General features: G+C 34.2%; 2 protein-coding genes across 5 annotated transcripts; both read left to right on the top strand.

The window, feature by feature from the left end:
• Positions 1 to 7,413: 7,413 nt before the first annotated feature.
• On the top strand, positions 7,414 to 12,950 carry LOC122307287. Of its 3 annotated transcripts, none has more exons than XM_043120060.1 (3): positions 7,414 to 7,571; positions 9,028 to 9,275; positions 11,199 to 12,950. In XM_043120060.1, exon 3 carries the CDS (start codon positions 11,219 to 11,221, stop codon positions 12,416 to 12,418), a length of 1,200 nt encoding a protein of 399 aa, XP_042975994.1. In that variant the 5' UTR covers positions 7,414 to 7,571; positions 9,028 to 9,275; positions 11,199 to 11,218; the 3' UTR covers positions 12,419 to 12,950. The 3 variants fall into 3 exon arrangements, with proteins under 3 accessions (XP_042975994.1, XP_042975995.1, XP_042975993.1); XM_043120061.1 differs by having other exon boundaries at positions 9,028 to 12,434; positions 12,556 to 12,950; XM_043120059.1 differs by having other exon boundaries at positions 9,028 to 12,434; positions 12,524 to 12,950.
• Positions 12,951 to 15,445: 2,495 nt separating this feature from the next.
• Positions 15,446 to 17,799, top strand: LOC122307773. Of its 2 annotated transcripts, none has more exons than XM_043120862.1 (5): positions 15,446 to 15,903; positions 15,985 to 16,072; positions 16,161 to 16,615; positions 17,126 to 17,351; positions 17,459 to 17,799. In XM_043120862.1, the coding sequence occupies exons 1-5, from the start codon at positions 15,898 to 15,900 to the stop codon at positions 17,476 to 17,478; spliced, it is 795 nt and encodes a 264-aa protein (XP_042976796.1). In that variant the 5' UTR covers positions 15,446 to 15,897; the 3' UTR covers positions 17,479 to 17,799. The 2 variants fall into 2 exon arrangements, with proteins under 2 accessions (XP_042976796.1, XP_042976797.1); XM_043120863.1 differs by having other exon boundaries at positions 15,447 to 15,903; positions 15,988 to 16,072.
• Positions 17,800 to 20,345: the final 2,546 nt, after the last annotated feature.

Genomic DNA, 20,345 nt, shown 5'->3' with positions numbered 1-20,345 from the left:
AAATAATAGAGTACTTGAAATAATTAGAAATCTCAAGTGATCGACAAGGTTTTGGATCAACCTCAAAGATACGATCAAGGAATGAATGCTAGGACCAAATGGTGCATTTAAGGTTGCAAAATATTCTAATGAATGGCAATGTTTTAGTTCCAAAAAAAAAAGGAAGTTGCAAAATGTTCGTGTTTTGAATCTTCTTTCCCTCACACAGCACCATTTTATGACCAAATTTTTTATGTTTGTAGGATCCATAAGATTATTTTTAGTACTTGCTCAGTGTGTGGGTGTAATGCCCCTTTACATGGGTCAAGAATGTTATGTACATTCATAACATAATGCCCAGGTAAAGAAATTCAATCTCATAGAAAAACGTCTCTCATAACATAAAAGCTGAAACATAAAAGAAATGATATAAACTAGTTCTATGTGATACAAACTCTACTTTAATGTCTAAATCATACACTAAGTCTCTGAAAATTTATTCTATTTCTAGCGCTCTTGCTTTGTACCCACGAAATCATCATCTGAGGCATTAAAATATAAAATAGAGAAACAATAACTGAGTCAAAAAATTCAGTAATAGTACACCATACTATAAACTTAACTTAGTTTAACATTAGGTTTAATTTTGAAAACTTACCTACATCATCTCACACACACATACACATTACATATAGATCATTTATTAGTAATATAAGCGTAATCAAACATAATCATGGTAATACATGTAACGTGAATGCATGAATGACTGACTCCATGCATTTCCTATCATTCGTACATAACTTATTTATTTTGTCTTTCACTTACTTAGTGGACATCATAACATGTGTGCATTGGTCCAATTATCATTGACCATATATAACATATCATAACATAGGATGAACTACGCTTGGGTCTGTGGCACCGTCTAACGTATCATAACATGTAGTTAAATACACTTGGTTCCATGTTATCACATAATATATGGTAAATCACGCTTGAGTCCGTGGCACCACATATCATAATCTATGGTGAAATATGCTTGGATCCGTGTCACTTTAAAACAGCATAACTTACATGTGGTGGACCACACTTGAGTTTATGGCTTACACATCCACTCATAACATAAGGCCAATCTTAAAAATTGCTTGTCATTCATGTGTTTTCTTACTAACTTTCATAATGCATGTGAATATGTTGACTTCATGAATGTACATTGTGACGCCCCCAAATTCTGTTTGGGATCGGACGGACATTTGAAACGTCGACACATGCAACACAAGGTTACCTGCCCCCGTTCATGACATATAAGATGTAATGTTCCTAACATGCATCTAACATTATGCAATATTCACAGCGGATAATTTTTTTTCTTTAGCAATACTATGCACCAAATTGAAAATATTCCAAATACTTAAAACATACTTCATACATAAAGACCCATTGAACAGATTACAACACTAGTTTAAAATGGTTATGATCTAAAAAGTACTAGAGATGCAATTCCATTGTACAAGTAGTAATTTACGTTAACTACTATATTAACATTGACGTCACACCGTCGCTTAGTCAACTGTGTCTAGTTGATCAACTCCTGATTCTCCTTCAGGTCCTGTAACAAGATCTACCATTCGGGGGAAATGGTAGTTGGGACTACCAAAGTGAGATTTGATTACAAATGTCAGTAAGTTAACAAAAAACTTCCACACAAGCTAATGATGCATGGATGACAGTAAAAACATAAATGCATAATCAAATTCATAAGTAATTAAAGCATAACTTTGCGTGCAACATAGCATAACTGACATAATTTAAATTGAAACATGAACTGAACTTGACTTGACATGAACTTGATCTGAAACTTGACTTAACATGAAAAATACATATTCCACAGTTGTTATGGTCCCATGTATTTTACGTGTAAATACATACTCCACAGTTGTTGTGGCCCCATGTATTCTACACAAACTTGACTTAACATGAAAAATACATACTTCATAGTTGTTGTGGCCCCATGTATTCTACGTGTAAATACATACTCCACAGTTGTTGTGGCCCCATGTATTCTACACAAACTTGACTTAACATGAAAAATACATACTCCACAGTTGTTGTGGCCCCATGTATTCTACACAAACTTGACTTAACATGAAAAATACATACTCCACAGTTGTTGTGGCTCCATGTATTCTACGTGTAAATACATACTCCACAGTTATTATGACCCCATGTATTCTACGTGTCACAATTGCTGTGTCTCACGTAGTGTATGTGTCACAATTGCTGTGACCTCATACATAAGTAATCAAGATGAAACGTGACTGGAATACGAAATGACTGAAGCCTTGACGTAATATAACGTGACTTGAACATAACTTGAAATACATGACCAACTTGAGATAGAAACATTTCGTAATATGACATAACATATAATAGACAACATATTTAACATGACATACTTGCAACAGTAAATATTACATGACTTGACATACATGTAATAGATGGTATACTTAGCATGACGTACTTGTAAGGTACAGTAATACATGACAGAATATATTATGTAACAGATAAAAATTGATGACAGAATAAATTCTGTATAATAGACAATTACGTGATAACTTGGCATGGCATGACATATATGATAACACACATACATACACTGTAGTTTTTTTACTTAGCACACATACACAGTAGACTGCTAGTAAGTTAAAAGCTAACTTACCTCGATCTTCGAGTTTCTTATAAAACTTTAATTGCGATCACGATGAACTGTAATTAGTGATTCTAAAAATTAGCACTAAATTACTAATAAATTAAAATATAGAAAATACTAATTTAAAGAGTAAAATTTCCATTTTATTCTCTGCACGTAAGAAAATGACCGTTTTACCCATAACTTAAGGATTTTGCATACTAACTCCAAAAGTCACCAAAATTTACATGCATCATGTAAATTTTATCCTCAATTCAAATATCAATTTAGAAAAATTTAAAACTAATCACAACTATTAAAATTCCATAGGGCCGAAATTTCCATATGCTATTTCTATTGATTTTTGTTTCCAACTTGTTTTGATCAACCTTTTGATCCATGACTTATAAATATGTGATCTTCAAACCAAATCATCACATGGTTTAAAAAGATATACTAAAACATATATAAGCTTCTAATTCAAGATCACATGGTTAAAAATTAACTAAAATATAAATTTAGCCAAGAACATCCACACTTTGGCTTATCTGAATATCTTTTTGCATAAAATTTCATATCTTTGAAACTAATATCAAATATCTTCAAAATAATAATATAACATGTATATAAGATGCTTAGGATCCTCCAATAAAATTATCAAAGTCATTGGAATAGGTTTAGACCACCAAAGAGTTAAACTTTCTCAAAACAAAAACTGTTTTTCCTCTTCCAGTTTCTAAATCTAAGAAAATATTTCATCAAAACCTTTAATCATGCAAAAATCCTCAACCAATAGTCATATATACATGTTAAAAATACTCCATAAAAATTTCGGACCAATATATATCCATTAGCTTGGTCAAAAACTCCAAACTATAACATATTCTCCAGTTTATCTTCCAGAATGACCTTTCTATATTTTACATAATATTTGACTGACCAAATAATCTTCAAATGAGACAAATAAGATATTCACGTAAATTAGACTAAAAAAGGAACAACTTATATGAAGGAAACTTTATGATAAAACACTTAAAAAAGTTTCGAAATGGGCATGCAAAAGAACTCCTAAAAGCTGTCAGAAAGAGAGTGTTTGATATTCTTTTAATGGAAAGTATAAATGAAAATAATTTCATGGGGAGAGGTGGCTGGAGATACTTATGGATGAAATATGGAAGAGATGAGACTGGAGTGAGAGTTAAGTGTAGGACTCTCTTACATGAAGTGAGAGTTAAGTGTAGGATTCTCTTACCCGGAGTGAGAGTGGAGTGTAGGACTCTCTTACCTAATAATATCTACAAAAATCAATTCAAGATACTTTTACCCAATAATATCCACAAAATTAGCTTAAAATATTTTTATCTAATAATATCTACAAAATTAGTTTAAGATATTTTTATCCAATAATATCTACAGTTTTGAACAGACGTTTTGTCTGAAAATATGAAAAAAATGTTATTGCGCCATAAGACCTTAAATAACCCTCTGAGTCTAATGGCACAAACCATAATACATTTTGACACTTCTAACTATCTCTAATAATCAAAAACACACTTCTGATACCATAGTAAATAATAACACTAACTATGTAGTTAGACAAAAACCTATACGATTAATGGATTAGTGAAAACTTATGGGGTCTTCACGAGGTTCCTAAAGTTAATAGAAATTTCACAATTGAATTTCTAGCGGGCTGTTACATACATAGCATGACATATTTTTGTGCATGGCATAACATTAAACATGGCATATCAACATGAGTCTAACACAACATAGCATAGCATAGACATGGCATAATAAGATCTAAATGTTACATGAACATTACATGGCATATGTGTGATTTTTATAATATATCATCCATTCTAACAATAATCCATATTAGCTTAGCATACATAGTCTCATTCACAAGCATATCATAGTAATTCATCGAGGTTCATGGAAATGGGCTAACCTTGAATTAGCTCGTAGCGTAGCATAGGTAAACATCACATTTTTAATGCAAAAACTAAATACTTACAACACACATAAAGGTATGATCATACTACTTACCTATTAGTGCTGCTTCTTGAATCCTACTTTGTAGCTCATTACAAGGGAGACAGCACATCGCACATCAGAGAGGGATCTTGGACTCACCAAAGGAGGAGAGGTGTGGTGAGCTAGTAGTTGGCCAAGAGTCACGATGACTTCCTTTGGAGGCAACGACGAAGTTTAGAAAAGTGTGAAACTAATGGAGGGTGACTAGCCGATAGTTTCTAGGGCTATCAAGAGGTGTTCCAACTTCCTCTATGGTTGACAGTGGGCTTAGCAACAATGCATAGCTGTTCTATTATTCACGGTGGAGTGAGAACGACAGAAAAAGGGGTTTAGAGGCTAACCGAGACAGGAAAGGTTGCCTGTCTACCTTAGGTGCTGGGTTGGTAGTTTCTGTGGCTGTTTCTAACAAGTGGGTGTTTGGTTTGTTGGAAGCAAGGCTATGGTGGTTTGATATGTGCAAGAGAAGGTTTGATTTTACTGCAGGAAGGTTCTGACTGCAAGGGTATTGTGGGTTTGCTAAAGGGAATATTGTAAGGAAAAAGAGAGGATTTATGGGAAGGTTTTTGACATGTGAATAGGTTTCCAATTAAGAAACTAGTCAAATTTGGGAAATCAATTAGAGGGATATATGAGGAATAGACAGTGGAAGAAATCAAATCAAATCAAATTACTATATGAAAACAGATCTTAATAATAATAATAATAATAATAATTCTAAGTCCTAATTTAGAACCTAAATGTTACAATCGGTCTTGTGGCCAAGTAAGGGTGTAAAAATAAATCATAAAATGGAAAAATCGGCCCGATCCGGCTTTCGACAGGTTTGGTTTAGAATCGGTTCCTTCATTTTAAAAATCAGTCAAATCTGGTCTGGAATCAGTTTTACGTTTTCCAACACCAAATTGGACTTGATCAGACCGATTCACATATGATATATATTTTATTATTTTTTAATATTATATAAAATATATTTTATATTATATATAATTTTTATATAATATATAATTATGCATGAAATAATATATTATAATTTATAACATAACATTTTAATCTTTGATATGAATATTTATTTGATCATATGTTTTAAATATAAAATATATTTTATTACCTAATAAATTCTCAACATATTTCTTTTGATAAATACATTAATAATATTAATATACTTAATATATTAAAACCGAAAAATTGACTGAATCGGACTAGAACCGATAAAATCGGAAGTATCGATTTAGAGAGATAATCAGTGTGTAATCGATTTTAAAAAAATACAAAACTAGTGTTATTGATTCGGTCTTATATTTTGTCTAAAATCAAACCAGTTACGCCTCTACGACCAAGCTCCATTTTGCCTTTGTACTCTAGAGCCAATTTTGATTTGGCCTCTAAAAAACCTTTGGACGCATTTATTCTCTTTTGGGAGGCCTTACTATTAATAACACCAAAACAATTGGTGTTACTTTGTATCATGTGAAAACAATTCTCAGGCTTATACTCCAACCTTGCTATTAATAAATTGGTGTGGATGGTTCCGTGTTTTAACCCCATGTCAAAATATATTTAAACAATTAAAAAACTTATGTTACAAAGGCATTCATGTTTTCAATTCGATTTAATATCTTAGGAATTCTTAGTTATTTATGACTTTGAAAGTCCCATTTCATATTCTTGGATTCATCGAATTGATAGAATTTCCTTTTAGATTAGTCAAGATTTTATTCAAATTTTTCACTGTACATCTTTCATTAAAAAATGAATGTAACGGATGAGAAAAATCTTATTTAGTTTTTTATAAGAAAAATTCGTATTTATATTTTATTTAATGGGAAATTTTATTTACAGTCTTTAAGTAGAGGCTGTATATGTAGATCTTTTATTAAAGAAGAAAAAATATTGTTTTAGTAAAGATATTTTAATAATTTTAAAAAATTTTAAAAATAAAATTACCTGTACCTGCGTTGCAGTTCCCATTTATGAATTATAAATGCTCTTGTTTAATTGCCTAAGAATTGTTTTCACATGATACAAAGTCAAAATCCCCATAAGACAGTGATATAAAAACCAAAATACCCTACAGGGCACGCCAACATGAATATTATACATCAATTTGCCCTAAAGACATCTATTTATTATTATTATTATTATTATCGTTATAATTTTATAATAATTATCATTTAATTAATATTCAGTTCTATTATATATAATTATTTTTATATATTTTTTTATATATTTTATTAATGTAATTGATTAAAAAAATTATTTTATATTAAAAGAATGATACAGACATCTACATTAATAGAGTGTATAAAAAATAAGTAAAAATAACTTTACATAAAGTTTTTAATTAATATTATATAAGAAATTTTCTACTCATCATGTATACTTATTAAAAAAATTAAAAAAATAAAAATATATATGTAGTGTATAAATAATGAGTAGAATTTTTTTATTATATATAGCTAGATTAATTTTTAATCACATTAATCGTGTAAAAATACAAGAGTCTCCCGGTCCGTACATGCTAATGATATTTAAGTAGAAGGTCTTAAACCTATCCGATGCACGCCACGTGTAAATAAAGAAAATCTTGCGGCCACCGGTTCTCCACCTTCAAAACGGCCTGTTAAAATTTAACACTTCTGCCGCCTGCAGGGGTCCATTCGTCTTTTTCTCGCACGCGCAACAAAAAGGAAAAAAAAAAAAAAAGCAAAGAAATGTGGCATTTGGATCTTGAGTATTGCCTATATAACTGGTAGCGTTATCATAAGCACAAATTTTTCCCTTCTTGAAGCTTTTTTTTTTCTAATTTTTCTGACGAAGTCCTCCCGCAATCTCATCGAATCCGGTGACGGAAAAAATCAATTATTTCGTAAATCCTCGCCCTCAGATCTTGATTGAATTTAATGTTTTTGTTTAATTAATTGTCCTGATTGATTCTGATTCAACACGATCTTTGTCGGATCGGTAATTTGTTTATGGTGCGTTTGTTATTTTCATTTTCTAGTTTTTTATATGCAGAAAGATTTGTGAAAATTGGGCGCGTTTGAGTTAGGGTTAGAGTTTGGTAGAGGTTTCAACTTGTGGGAAGGGATTTGACTTGGATATGATTTAGGGTTTTACATAGGTTTTGAATCTCTTCATGGAAATGAAAGGAGAATTTTTGGGCGCTCTTGCAACACCCTCTCTAAGCTTTAACCTGTTACAAGCCTATGGTTTATTAGTGATCAAAATTATTTATTTTTTTAATCGAGGAATGTTATTCATAAGCCTTTTTATTGTCACATGAGTCACATGACGGGATGATGATTAAAAGGTTTGTGAATATCGTTTTTCATGTTAATAAGTGTCTTGATTTGCCATCTACTGGATTTCAATTCGTGTATTTGTTCCGAACTGAAAACTGACGGGTATCTTGTTGACAATTTATCTTTTGCAATTTTCTATTATTGCAGATGTGTGTGAATAAAATCTAATGTACATTTGGAATCTCAGATAGTAGCAAAGAACCTATCAAAACTACAGTAGCATAGAGATGATTGGTTTTTTAGATAATGACTATTGTTCTCATTTTATAATCATGACTATTTTTAGATAATGCCTACTGCATGCTTATAATCTCTTCTTATACTTAAAACATTATGCTAATGTTTGTAAGAAGTGTCTCATTTTCCAGTGAAGCTCCATAAATTCCATGAACCTTAACCAGTAATTGGCTATAAATGCTGGCTGCTTTGTTATATTTAAATCGGATCTCTCTTGAATTTCTGTTTATTATATCCTTCAATAGAATTCTCAAGTACTTGTCCAAAATGTTTTTTTTTTTTTTTTAAATGCTCAATTACTTATATAAAAAAAGAAGTGTTGAAGTTTCTTTAAATTAGTTTCCCTCTGGGATGGCAATGCATTTCTCAAATGCTACATTTGGTAAATGATAGCATATGGTATATGATTCTTAAGGAAGTCAGTTTTGGATGCCATGAAATAATTTCACAACGATAATGTGAATTTACGCAATTTTTTGAACTGCAGGGTTTTCTAAACTGGTGTTGTCCTCACTACTATATTAAATTCTAACCAGTTGATGAGAATATAGCCCCTTGAGTTTAGGATCAGTCTTAACTGGAGCTGCATTTCCTTGAGCTGTTTCTTTTTTCTTTAAAATGAGTTTCCTTTGCATGTTATATTTTAAAGTAGACACTGTTTCGTTTTATAATTAAAATGAGTTTTCTTTTTTACAATCATGTCATCTACCGTGTGGTTTTTGATAAAATAGTTGATTGGAATCCAAGTATGTGACTGTCACTTTTGTTTGCGTACAATTGCAGCTTTTACTAATTATTGGTGACCTGGTGGCTCGAGAAGCAGTCCATACTCAATTATTCAAGACCTTGTGCTTCGAGTTCTGTAGTACTATTGCACTGCATTATTTAGAACACAGTCTGGAGCATTGCATAGTGTATGCTTATTATTTAGGATGTAAAGTGACGTAAAGATCTGTATTTTGCAACTGGAAAAACAAGTAGAGATTCAGAGGCCTTGATTAGGAAAATATTTAGAGCAACTACTACTCTTGGTGAGTCTATACGCAATTGAATATGTTTTTTTTCTCTCGTGTAAGTTTCTGCCTCATCTCATTCACTAATTACTGTCACATTACACAAATTTGTGTTTTATTGGCAGCCTTCTTGTTTTTTTCCCTGCTATGTATGGTTCAGCAGTGTTTATTCCTCTCACAACACAACATCACTTTGTCTTTTGATTGTCTTTGTGGCTTTCATAGTTATCTATTCTTTTGTTAGAGTTGTGTTCATCCTAATCTGCCGGGGTAAGGTTTCGGGAGTTAATGTCTTCTTTGGGAGATCCATTGCATCAATGGTTAGAAATTCATATATTAGGAGGCTTTGGTTTAAAATTAAAGGAATTAGTAGGTTTAGGTTTTAGTGGGTCATGCCTTGACAAGTAGTGGAGTTGTTGGCAAGCAGACAGAGCCCTAGTGGAAGTCAGAATTCAGAAGTTTGGAGGATGGTTCCTCTATGCTTAATGTAGTGCATTTGGCGAGAATGTAATGCCCTGATATTTTAAGACTGAGAGGATGGCAAGAGAGTTAAAAAACCATAGTATTCAGCACCCTCTATGCTTCAATGGCCGCTCACACCAGCTCCCTACTCCTTAATTTTCTAGATTTCAAAGTTTTCCATTATTTTTTTCTTCTTACTAGTTGGATGTATCCCTTTGTATACCTTCTGTGTACTAGGGTTGTGCCCCTCCGTGCCAGTCATAAAATTAAATAACTTAGGCAAAAAAAAAAAAAAAAAACTCAGTGAGCATTGGAAAACTGTGTGCACAGAGACTATTCATTCAGTTAGAAGTTTGATATTGTGGTCAAAACACTTTTTATCCATCATAATTAGTGGATTAAATTATTTTGAAGTTGTTTAGTTTCAGTAGCCAACTCATTCTGCTCTTGTACATGCACATTGCCCTTATTCAGGCACGTTTTCTGGTAAGATGTTGGACATTCCTTTTTTTTTTTTTTTTTTTTTTTTTTTTTTTTTTTATGTTTTTTTATCAGAAACACCTACTTTTAGATCTTGTGCACGTTGGACCTCATCAAGGCTAGTTTTCCAGTAAGATGCTGGTGATTTCCTTTTCTGGATTTGGTGAGGTGGACTCAAACTTAGTTGTATCATGTTATGAATAGTTTTTGTGAAATTAAGAAGTGAACTGAAGGAATTTGGTAGATGAAAGATTAGCTGAGAAGGGTTGTTTGCAGCATTTTAAGATGGATATAACTGGATGCAGAGAGTCTTGAGGATGCTGTCGAAATTGGATGAGAAAAAAAGTATCACATTTGTTATTTAGAGGACAAGTATACAGGCCAATATGATGATTTCGTGGTGGTTCCAATAATATTGACAAATTTGTTCTATGAGAAGGCTGATTGGATGTCAGCCAGTTTTCTGTACATGGGCTCAGCCTAGTTTCATACGTTTCAATAAAGTTTATTACTTATAAAAAATATATATATATATATATATATATATATATGTCAGCCAGTTGGTTGATAACATCTTTTTGCAATCAGTGATTGTGGTCTATGGTTAGTATCATACTTTTGAATGCCTAAGAAGAAGAAAAGAAAAAATTGAGGACAAGTGTATGTTTTCACTTTGCTGCTTATTTAATTAAAGAACCACCTTGATCATGATGTGATAAAAGACGGTATGATTTTGTTGCCTATTTTTTGGAAGTCTGAAGGGTCCATGTGAGTGATATCTTTTAGTCATTTTGGTTTGCCGCCCATAACCGTCTACCATCATTTTTTTTTTCTGTTTGACATGTATGTGCTTTCATCTCATTTTAGATTAGAATTTCTCTGTTGCATTGATGTGTCACTGACAAGTTTTGCCTTCAACAATGTGTTAAGTTCTGTTCATTCAATGTAGAAGTATGCTTGATAGTTCTGGTTTTCTGACAATGAAATGTGCTTGAGTAGTTTACAACAGTGCAAACAAGATGGCTGGTGTAAAACGAAGAATGCATTGTGATTCAGATATATGTGCTCTTCACAAAGAGTTGGATGAAGTTTTGTGTCCTATCTGCATGGACCATCCACATAATGCTGTTCTCCTCCTGTGCAGCTCACATGATAAGGGTTGTAGGTCTTACATTTGCGATACAAGTTATAGGCATTCAAATTGCCTGGACCGCTATAAAAAATTAAGGGCTAACTCTAGGAACAGTCCAACTTTACCCAGTTCTTTGCCTGTAAACTCACACAATCCTGGTAATACCTCTGATATGAACATGGCTTTGAGTACTGACTTAAATGAGGCTAGTGAAAACCACAATGTAAATGTAAGAGACACAATAATATCTGCTGGATCACCGGGAGGAGAGGCTAGTGAAAACCACAATGTAAATGTAAGAGACACAATAATATCTGCTGGAGCACCGGGAGGAGATGGACCAAGTAGATTTGTAGAAATACAAGAAGGTATGTTAGAAACAGTTGATTCTGAATCCTTTCAGGAAAGAGTTGAGGTTGAAGATTTAGGTGTGGAGAACTCATCCGAATTAAAATTGAGCTTGCAATGCCCATTGTGCCGAGGAACCATACTTGGCTGGGAAGTTGTGGAAGAGGCCAGGAAATATTTGAACCTCAAGAAGCGAAGTTGCTCCAGGGAATCGTGCTCGTTCTTTGGTAACTACCAGGAATTGCGACGACATGCCAGAAGGGTTCACCCTACAACCCGACCCTCCGACATTGATCCATCTAGAGAACAAGCCTGGAGACATCTTGAGCACCAGAGAGAGTATGGTGATATTGTTAGTGCTATTCGTTCAGCTATGCCTGGTGCTGTTGTGGTTGGGGACTACATCATTGAAAATGGAGATCGACTGGCAGGCGAAAGGCAAAGTGGCGCAGGGGACACTAATGGCCCATGGTGGACTACTCTGTTTTTGTTTCAGATGATTGGCTCAATGGACAGTGTTGGGGAACCTAGGGCCCGGTCAAGGGCTTGGACAAGGCATCGACGCACAGCAGGATCTTCATCCGAACGGCGGTTTCTTTGGGGCGAGAACCTGTTGGGTTTGCATGGTAATGATGACAATGATGAAGACGCTTTACGAATTTTAGATGAAGATGCATCACCAGTTCCTAGAAGGCGCCGGCGCTTAGCACGGTCAAGGTCCAATGAAGATCGACCCTGAAGCATAATTATATATGGTACATTTCCAGTTCATTGCTATTTACTGGAGTTCTTTTCCAATTTGGCTTGGCTGACCCAACTGGTGTATTTGCCATTATCGTATCAGTGATGCCTGCTGATTAAGAACCATGATTTCAGAAACTTGTAAGGTTGGTCCCTGTCAAGAAGCAGCAGAAAGTCTATCCCGAGATGGCTTCAACATGAGCGGGATTATAGTTCAGCTCAAGTTCTGTAAATGAAGTGGAAAAGAGAGTTTCAATTCTATTGCTAAAGGCTGACTTAAACACGATTCACACCTGGCTATTTCCATTGCAGGTGGAAGTGGAGTTGATGCATTGTTATTGCTAGGGACTTTGTATTTGTGTTATGAATTATGTCTGGATGGATCTCCATTCGAATTATTATCTACCGTCGAAGTTGTTTTCATTATTTCTTGTTTTTTTCATTCCCAATTGTAATTCTGGTAATGTAAAGTTAATGTAATATAATTCTTCAGAACATTCCTTTCTTTAATGGCCATTACCGTTTATCAAGTGTAACCTGTTATGCATCCCACGGAATCAGTTTATATTCCTATGAACAGGCACGCCATTTTATATTTAAAGAACTTTCAACAAATTTACAAGAAATGTAAAAGATAATGGATGATATCTGTTTAATTTTTTATTATTTGGAATAAGGGGAAAATATGCAATTATCCTTTGATAAAAAGATGAGAATTTTGAGATTGAGATAGAAGTTTTTAATATTATTATTATTTTGAGATTTAAAAAAGTTAAATTGGGGTTCGAAAAGTTAAAATATTTATTATATTTTGTGAAAATTTAGAATAGTTATAATGATGAGATGAGAATTTTGTTTCTCATCTTACATTCAAACTTGTCTTAAAAAGACTGTTTGGATTAAAAAATATTTTCATTTCATCTCATCATTACAACATTTTTAAATTTCAAAACACGCAGTTGCTTTAAGGTTCATACCAGATTCTAATCTAAAAGTAGCTTATAGGGATGTTAATGGGGATGGATGCATTGGCGAGAAAGGGAACTCAAGGGTAGAAATCGCTGTTGTAGAAAATTTGGGAAAAAGACAAAAATACAATTAGAGAGAGAATTCACAAACCATACAACGAGTATTGGTTTAAGAATTCTTTCTAATGTAAATCATTTTATATATCTATTTTTCTGTCTTATTTAAATAGATGTAGATGAAGCTCGTTCAACCGTTGTAATAATGTGTATAAATCAAATAAATAATTTGAGTAGAAGAAAATAAGATAGAATTTAGCTCTTCGAAAATTGGAATAATTTTAATATTGGTGTGTTAGCTTGCATGTATGAGAGACAAACAGCAAACGTGGATTGCCTTCCCACCAAGCGAGCTAGAGACCCCAAAACCAGATAAAATAGTGCCACAAGATCCAAACATTGGTCTTATTAGGTAAGACATATTCCCGGCCCCAAATCTTAAAAGACAAAGGGACACGTCCACCGGTTCAGCCAGACACACTCTTCTCTCTCTCTCTCAAAAACCGGCAATGGAGTGCAGAGTACCACGTCAGCTCACTTGGTTTTCATCAGATCCTATAAGGGGGAAAGGTGAGATAAGCTCACACGCATGTGTATAATGCACAACAAAGCAGACCTCTTGCTCTTGGTGTCCAGAGAATATTAGTTTAATTGCTCTACCCCATGTGAGGGCATTAGGTCCTTATCTTTACCCACAAAATTTGACTCTTCTGGGTTAGGTCTCCATGCTCTTAAAATATCCCCTTCCCATCCCCCACATGCTCAAGCTAAACTTATATAATTAATATTTGAACCATGTTGATAGATATGCAGAGATGGAGACAGACAACATCTACTTTATCCTTAAAATGGAGGGTAATGATGCATACACAATTCACTTATATGAAATGGGTCATGTTCATCAATAAGAGTTGATTATTAAACTGGTTGTGTGGATCGGGTCGTGTCACCCGTTATTTGTATAGTTAAACCTATTTGATTAAACTGGTCGGGATCAAGATGACCCATATATAGTCAAATACTTGTGACACGAAACGAACACAAATTACCACCGATGAGGAATATATATAAAGTTTGAAATTCAAATAAGATGAGAAACTCAAGAGGATTAGTAACTTGATGAAATGACGCCATTCTACTAATTGGTTGTAAAATTGATTGTAAAATAATTATATCCATATCATTATTTTGAAACGAACATTGTTAAATCTACATGGAGTTTGCCTAGCTGGCATAGGATGAAAGGGAAGCTTGGTGACTTATAATAAATTACCGGTACTTCTGAAAACAGCATAAGCTGCATTATCCATGGAGTCTCCTTTTGTACGTTGCGTTCTTTGGTTCATATCATGTGCTTATTCTACACCAGTTTTTGTAGACAAGATCATATTTGAATTGTTTTCATTTTAGGTTTTCTCATGCATTTTGAGTAGTTAGAGCTAATTAAATAGTTGAAAATTAGGATACCGTTCTCTTACAAAAAAAAAAAAAAAAAAGTAATTAGACTTTCTCAGATGTTTTGAGAATCTGTGTTAATAATCTCGAGATGTAATTTCATTAGTATCCATATTATAATTATTGCAATTATATAAATCCTAAGTGAATCACAATGATTAAAGAAACCATGTGAGGTCTATAACTAGGAGTCTTGCCATGTGAATGTTATTCCATATTTTTTAACCACAATTATTTTGGGAGGGTTCATATGAACAGTGAAGATATTTTATAGTTATTGTGGATGTCCAAATGTATATCATGTTAATGAAGACTTCATTAGTTAATGATCTGAATGGTTAAGTGTTTCAGGAGTTTCCACCACAGACATGCTTGTATATCAATTAGGACCATCACCTTCACAACGATAGCATTTCCCTATCATCTAAATACACTCCATTCTAAGTCTTAAGAGCCTTCGATTTCTCTAGAAAACATTCAAGTAAATCTGGGGGTTAAGTAAAATCCTAGACCGTGATCCATGACATGGGGACCGACCGGATCGATGAACCATGGACATACAAATGTATGACAAAGAAACATGACACCAGGATAAGAACATCTTGAGTCTTTAATTAATCCCGAGTTTGCTTAATACTGCCACCACATGGTCATCTCCTTATATAATTCTAAACCCCATGTTACAAAAGAATCACAAGCCAACCCTCACCCACTCACTGCCCGGTTGTCTCACCATCTTCCTTAGATTCAGTTCCATGTCCTTTGTCTTCTCCAAAAAGGCCTCAAGACCAGCAAGGAATCTCTAGCAAGCAGACAGCACAGATAGATCTCTTTGTGCTGTCCATTTGACCAAGAAAATTACACTTCTCTCTCTCTCTCTCTCTCTCTCTCTCTCTCTCTCTCTCTCTCTCTCTCTCTCTCTCTCTCACACACACACACACACACACTCACATACACAGTACTACTATAAAGGAGGCTGTAAGTATCAAACTCAGACATGCAGGTATCCTTTGCACTTTCTTTACGAAATGGTCTGTTGTGTAGCATTCACTCCAAAGCTAAAGTCTCTTTCGGTGAATTGTAGCAGATTCTTCAATGGCTCTTTAAGGTAACACATGAACAAACAAAGCAGAGCACTTCTAGTCCTTCCAACAAGAAGGAAACAACTAATGGTGAGCCAAGACTTTCAGATCCTTTATAAATTCTGCACTAATCAAGCACATTTAAAAGGGTTAATTTACCTTTTCTTTTTCCTACCAGATCATGAAGCTAAATCAAAACATATAGTTCTGTTTAAGCATTGTGGGCTGCGTGGTAGATTGATAAGCAAGAGTTTGAAGCCATTTAAAATTTTATTCAGAAGAGATATTGCAAAGGCTTGCTTCCATGGCACCCTCAATTTAAAAAGACTTGGAAGTATTAACAGAAGGCAGCATCGAGTCCGCTCAACAAAGATGAAAAAAGAAGATATTGCTCGGGGTTTTGGAATCAGCCTTAAGGTGGCTGATACTGCTACTCATGCAGGAAATAAAGTTTTGCCAATTAGCGAGACCACGTTGTCAACGTCAACCAACACAAATGACCAATGTGGCTCGTCAGAAAAGAAAGACAGGCTTAAAGGGGACAAAACCAAAACCATGTCAAGAATGAAGGAGCTATTGAGATGGGCTGCTGCTGCAAAGTCAGGGAAGGGAGGAAAATTCATTGGCCGAAAGGTAAATTAATTAACCTCATGATTCGAGACAAACCCTTTTCTTTGTTCAGTTTTTAAAATTTGGCCTCACTTTGTCTCATCCAAAACTCAGTTCCCTGGAGAAATGTCTAGGACATTTTCTTTGATCATGAATCATTGTTATGCATGTAAAATTTACTATTACCAATAAAATCCTACTACTTCCAAGTCACCACTTGTTATGAGACTCATTACCATTAAAAAAAAAAAGAAATTCAAAACAACAATACTTTTTTGTGATAGCTTATGTGGAAGCTCAATGTCATTGGTATGTTGAGTGTATCAATAACTGGGCTTGTAAATAGATTTTTTCTTACAAAAAAAAGTAGATACTAGAAAATCAGGCTCTTTCATTCCTAACTCATGGTAGAATCCAAAACCTATGACATTTTTCACTAAGAATTCAATAGGATCCAAAGCCTTTGTCATCCTTTGTAAGGATCTCTGGACTTATGCCCGATCCTAGACTAAAAGCAAAGTAAAAATGTTTCAGGTTCTTCACTTTCGAAATCGTGGAAACCTGAGATCAGTTCCAGATGATGATCAACTTAGCAGTGACTCTCCTAAGATCAGTTTTTGTTGGGATGTGGAAAGCTGCCCCACCGTTTCCTCTACCTACTCAGCAATTTCTATGGCGTCCTCCTCAAATCCAACCCAAATTCAAGACAAAGATCATATCACTTCAAGAAAAGGAAATTGGATCACCACAGACTCTGAATGTAAGACCCTTTTCCCTCCTTTTTTTTCCCAACAAGAAAGGAAAACAAAAGGCTAGGCCTCTTTTCATCTATGTCTATATATTTATTTATTTTTTTTGCATTGGCAGTTGTGGTGCTAGAGCTATGAAGAAGAGAGAAAGAAGATATCTTCCAAAAGGTTAAATGATATTAACTGTTTTAGGCTTTGTACTATTGGTAGGTGGCTTCTTGTTCATTCCAGTTTCTCCTAAATATTATAGGAGTTTCATTTACACGAATGTAAGGCTATGAAATGTACTTGCACCGTAATGAAGATGGCCTACATGATGACTTGCCTATTGTGACTGGAGAATATCTGCCATCCATCTTACCAATGATGATGGATGGATTTTTTTGGAGTGATCTAACACATCATCTTTTTCGAGCCAATTTCACCGTTTTATCAAATAGAAATGTTGTTTTTTTTTTTTTTTTTTTTTTTTTTTTTTTTTTTTTTTTTTTTTTTTTTTTTTTATCCTATATATTATCATCTCTAATCACATCTATCAACATGTGATCACTTAAAATGTGCTACATCAATAAACGTGATTGGAGATAATAATATCTTAGATGAAGAGTAGAAGTACTCTTCGTCGACCTCCATGAGTGGAAATATATCAGTTGAGTAATGCTACATACACTTATAGGATACGCAAGTCTTGCTTTCGAAAAAAAGTAGGGTTCACCATTAAAAAAAATAATTTTTTCATGTGGGTTCCATATTTATCTACTTTTTTTAAAAGGAATACATGATGATTACATATTCTAAAACTGTAAATATCATTTATCATATCCAGCTATAGGGAGATGAGCTTGAGTTTCAAAGCCGAAGTAATAAGTACGGGCAAATCAATTTCGAAGCCCAAACCCTGTTCTAATGGTGGAAATGGAATAATACAAGAAGGAATTGATAAATTCAATTCAAAGGGCTTCTTTTCCTAGCAGAAAACTGATCAAATGAACTCATGGCTTATTGCTTACAGGTTAGAGTAAAGGGTAATCCCCTAAGCCATTGTAAACTTTTTGGAATTTAAAGTCTCATCATATGCCTCGTGGATAAAGCTTTTATTTGATTGTCATCAATAGGAATGATGGTTTGGAAAAAGTAGAAAATCTATAGTCTCTGAGTTAGTTCCTTTCAAAAAGATTATATCAATGATTCTGAGCTAAAAGCGAAAAGGGGAAAAAACAAGTCTTATGTTCACCTGATAAGAATTGTTCTTCTGTCAATAATCAATCTGAAACCTTAATCAAGGAAATTTGTCACCAAAGAAATTGCTGGCTCAACTTCAACGTGGCATGCCACGTGTTAGGGACTAAATTGACAAGGTCAAGCCCTTTGAAAACCTATCACTAATAATAAAGAAAGAGATAAAGTTAAGAGATAAGGCAGAGAAGAGATAAGTAAGAAGAAGTTGACTTAAACTCCTAAAAGGAAAGAAATTCAAACTCTTAAAATGAAAAGGGTTCATAAGACAAGTTAAACTCAATCACTCCAAGGAAATAGATCTTTATATAAGGAGGGGACTCTCCACAAGCTCTCTGCGTACAAAACTCCATTACACATAGCGCTTGATGACTTGCAAAATTTCATATTGCAGATTTTACAAGTTCGCTCGAGCGGAGGCTTTTGGCCGCTCGAGCGAATTCAGGCAGATTCAAACGCTCGACTGCCGCTCGACAGGGAGCTCAAGCGGGTTGCTGAAAATCAAAGATCGCTCGAGCGGAGACATTAGCCGCTCGAGCGAAATCAGGCAGAGTCGAACGCTCGATGTGCGCTCGATAGGACGCTCGAGCGAAATCAGGTAGAGTCGAACGCTCGACGCGCGCTCGACACCCCGCTCGAGCGAACATCGTATTTTGACAGATTTTAGGTTTTCCGCTATGGGACCATATAAAAGCCATTTTTCACTCTAGAGCCGCAAGTTTTTTACTGGAGAACACTTCTTGGGACAGAAAAACACAGCTAGAAGGATTCAATTCATTTGTTTTGGAGACGGAATTCCAATTATTGCACGTACGTTGGAATCATACACGAGCACGGACGAGAGAAAAGCGTTGAATCGTTCCCTTGAGCTTTTGACGACGAGTTGAGGCTGCAAGGAGGATTTTTCAGTGTTTATTTTCTTCTTCCCATCTTCTCAGAACAATTATGGTGAATTCGTTTATGTTGAATTCCATTTCTAGCATGAGCTAAATTTTCTTCATTCTAGGAAAACGATGTAACCTATTTCCGAACTATGCTTGATTGTCTATGCTAATTTAATGCAATTCTCTCTTTGTTTATCTGATTTATTCTGAATTTATTGCTTCTAATTAACTGGCCATTGATTAGATGATAAGTAATCTTGTGATTTGCTATCGAAAGAGGGAATCATAGGGTAGATCTTGGATATTTCAGCATAGGTAAGTATAGAGATCGAAAGACTTGTATGAACCTATGTAGTCATTAAATCATTGATCTTATTGCGTTCTTGATTATTGAATTTGCATATTCTTGTGTGAATTGATAACCAAGAGTCAATTCTAATTGACTATCGAAAGAGGCTTTTGGACGAATTAGAGATTTGCTAATAGACAAAAGAGGTTTAAGTTAAATTAGCTGGATGAGAAAAGCATAGTGAAGAATTAGGTGAAATCGATTTCCTAGAAGTTTTCTTCCCCATTGAATTTGATCTTTGAAAGTCAGTTTTATTTTCTTTGCTTATTTCTCTTTGAGTTGATCTAAGTTTATTTGCAACTACAAAAACCTTAGCGATTCCTCTAGATAAAATTGAGATTAGTATAATTTTGGTATTTGGCAAGAGTAAGGTACCAATCCCTGAGGACGATACTCTACTTATTACTTTACTATAAAACTACGATACTGTGCACTTGCAGTTTTGCACCGATCAAGTTTTTGGCGCTGTTGCCGGGGATTTGTTTATTCTTATTCTTTTCGTCAATATCGATACAAAGTAATCTTGATTTTAATTT

The sequence above is a fragment of the Carya illinoinensis genome, chromosome 4 (assembly GCF_018687715.1).
Source record: "Carya illinoinensis cultivar Pawnee chromosome 4, C.illinoinensisPawnee_v1, whole genome shotgun sequence".
NCBI classification, from domain to species: Eukaryota; Viridiplantae; Streptophyta; class Magnoliopsida; order Fagales; family Juglandaceae; genus Carya; species Carya illinoinensis.
Note: the sequence above shows the minus strand (reverse complement) of the source record. Positions and strands in the feature narration are given on the sequence as shown.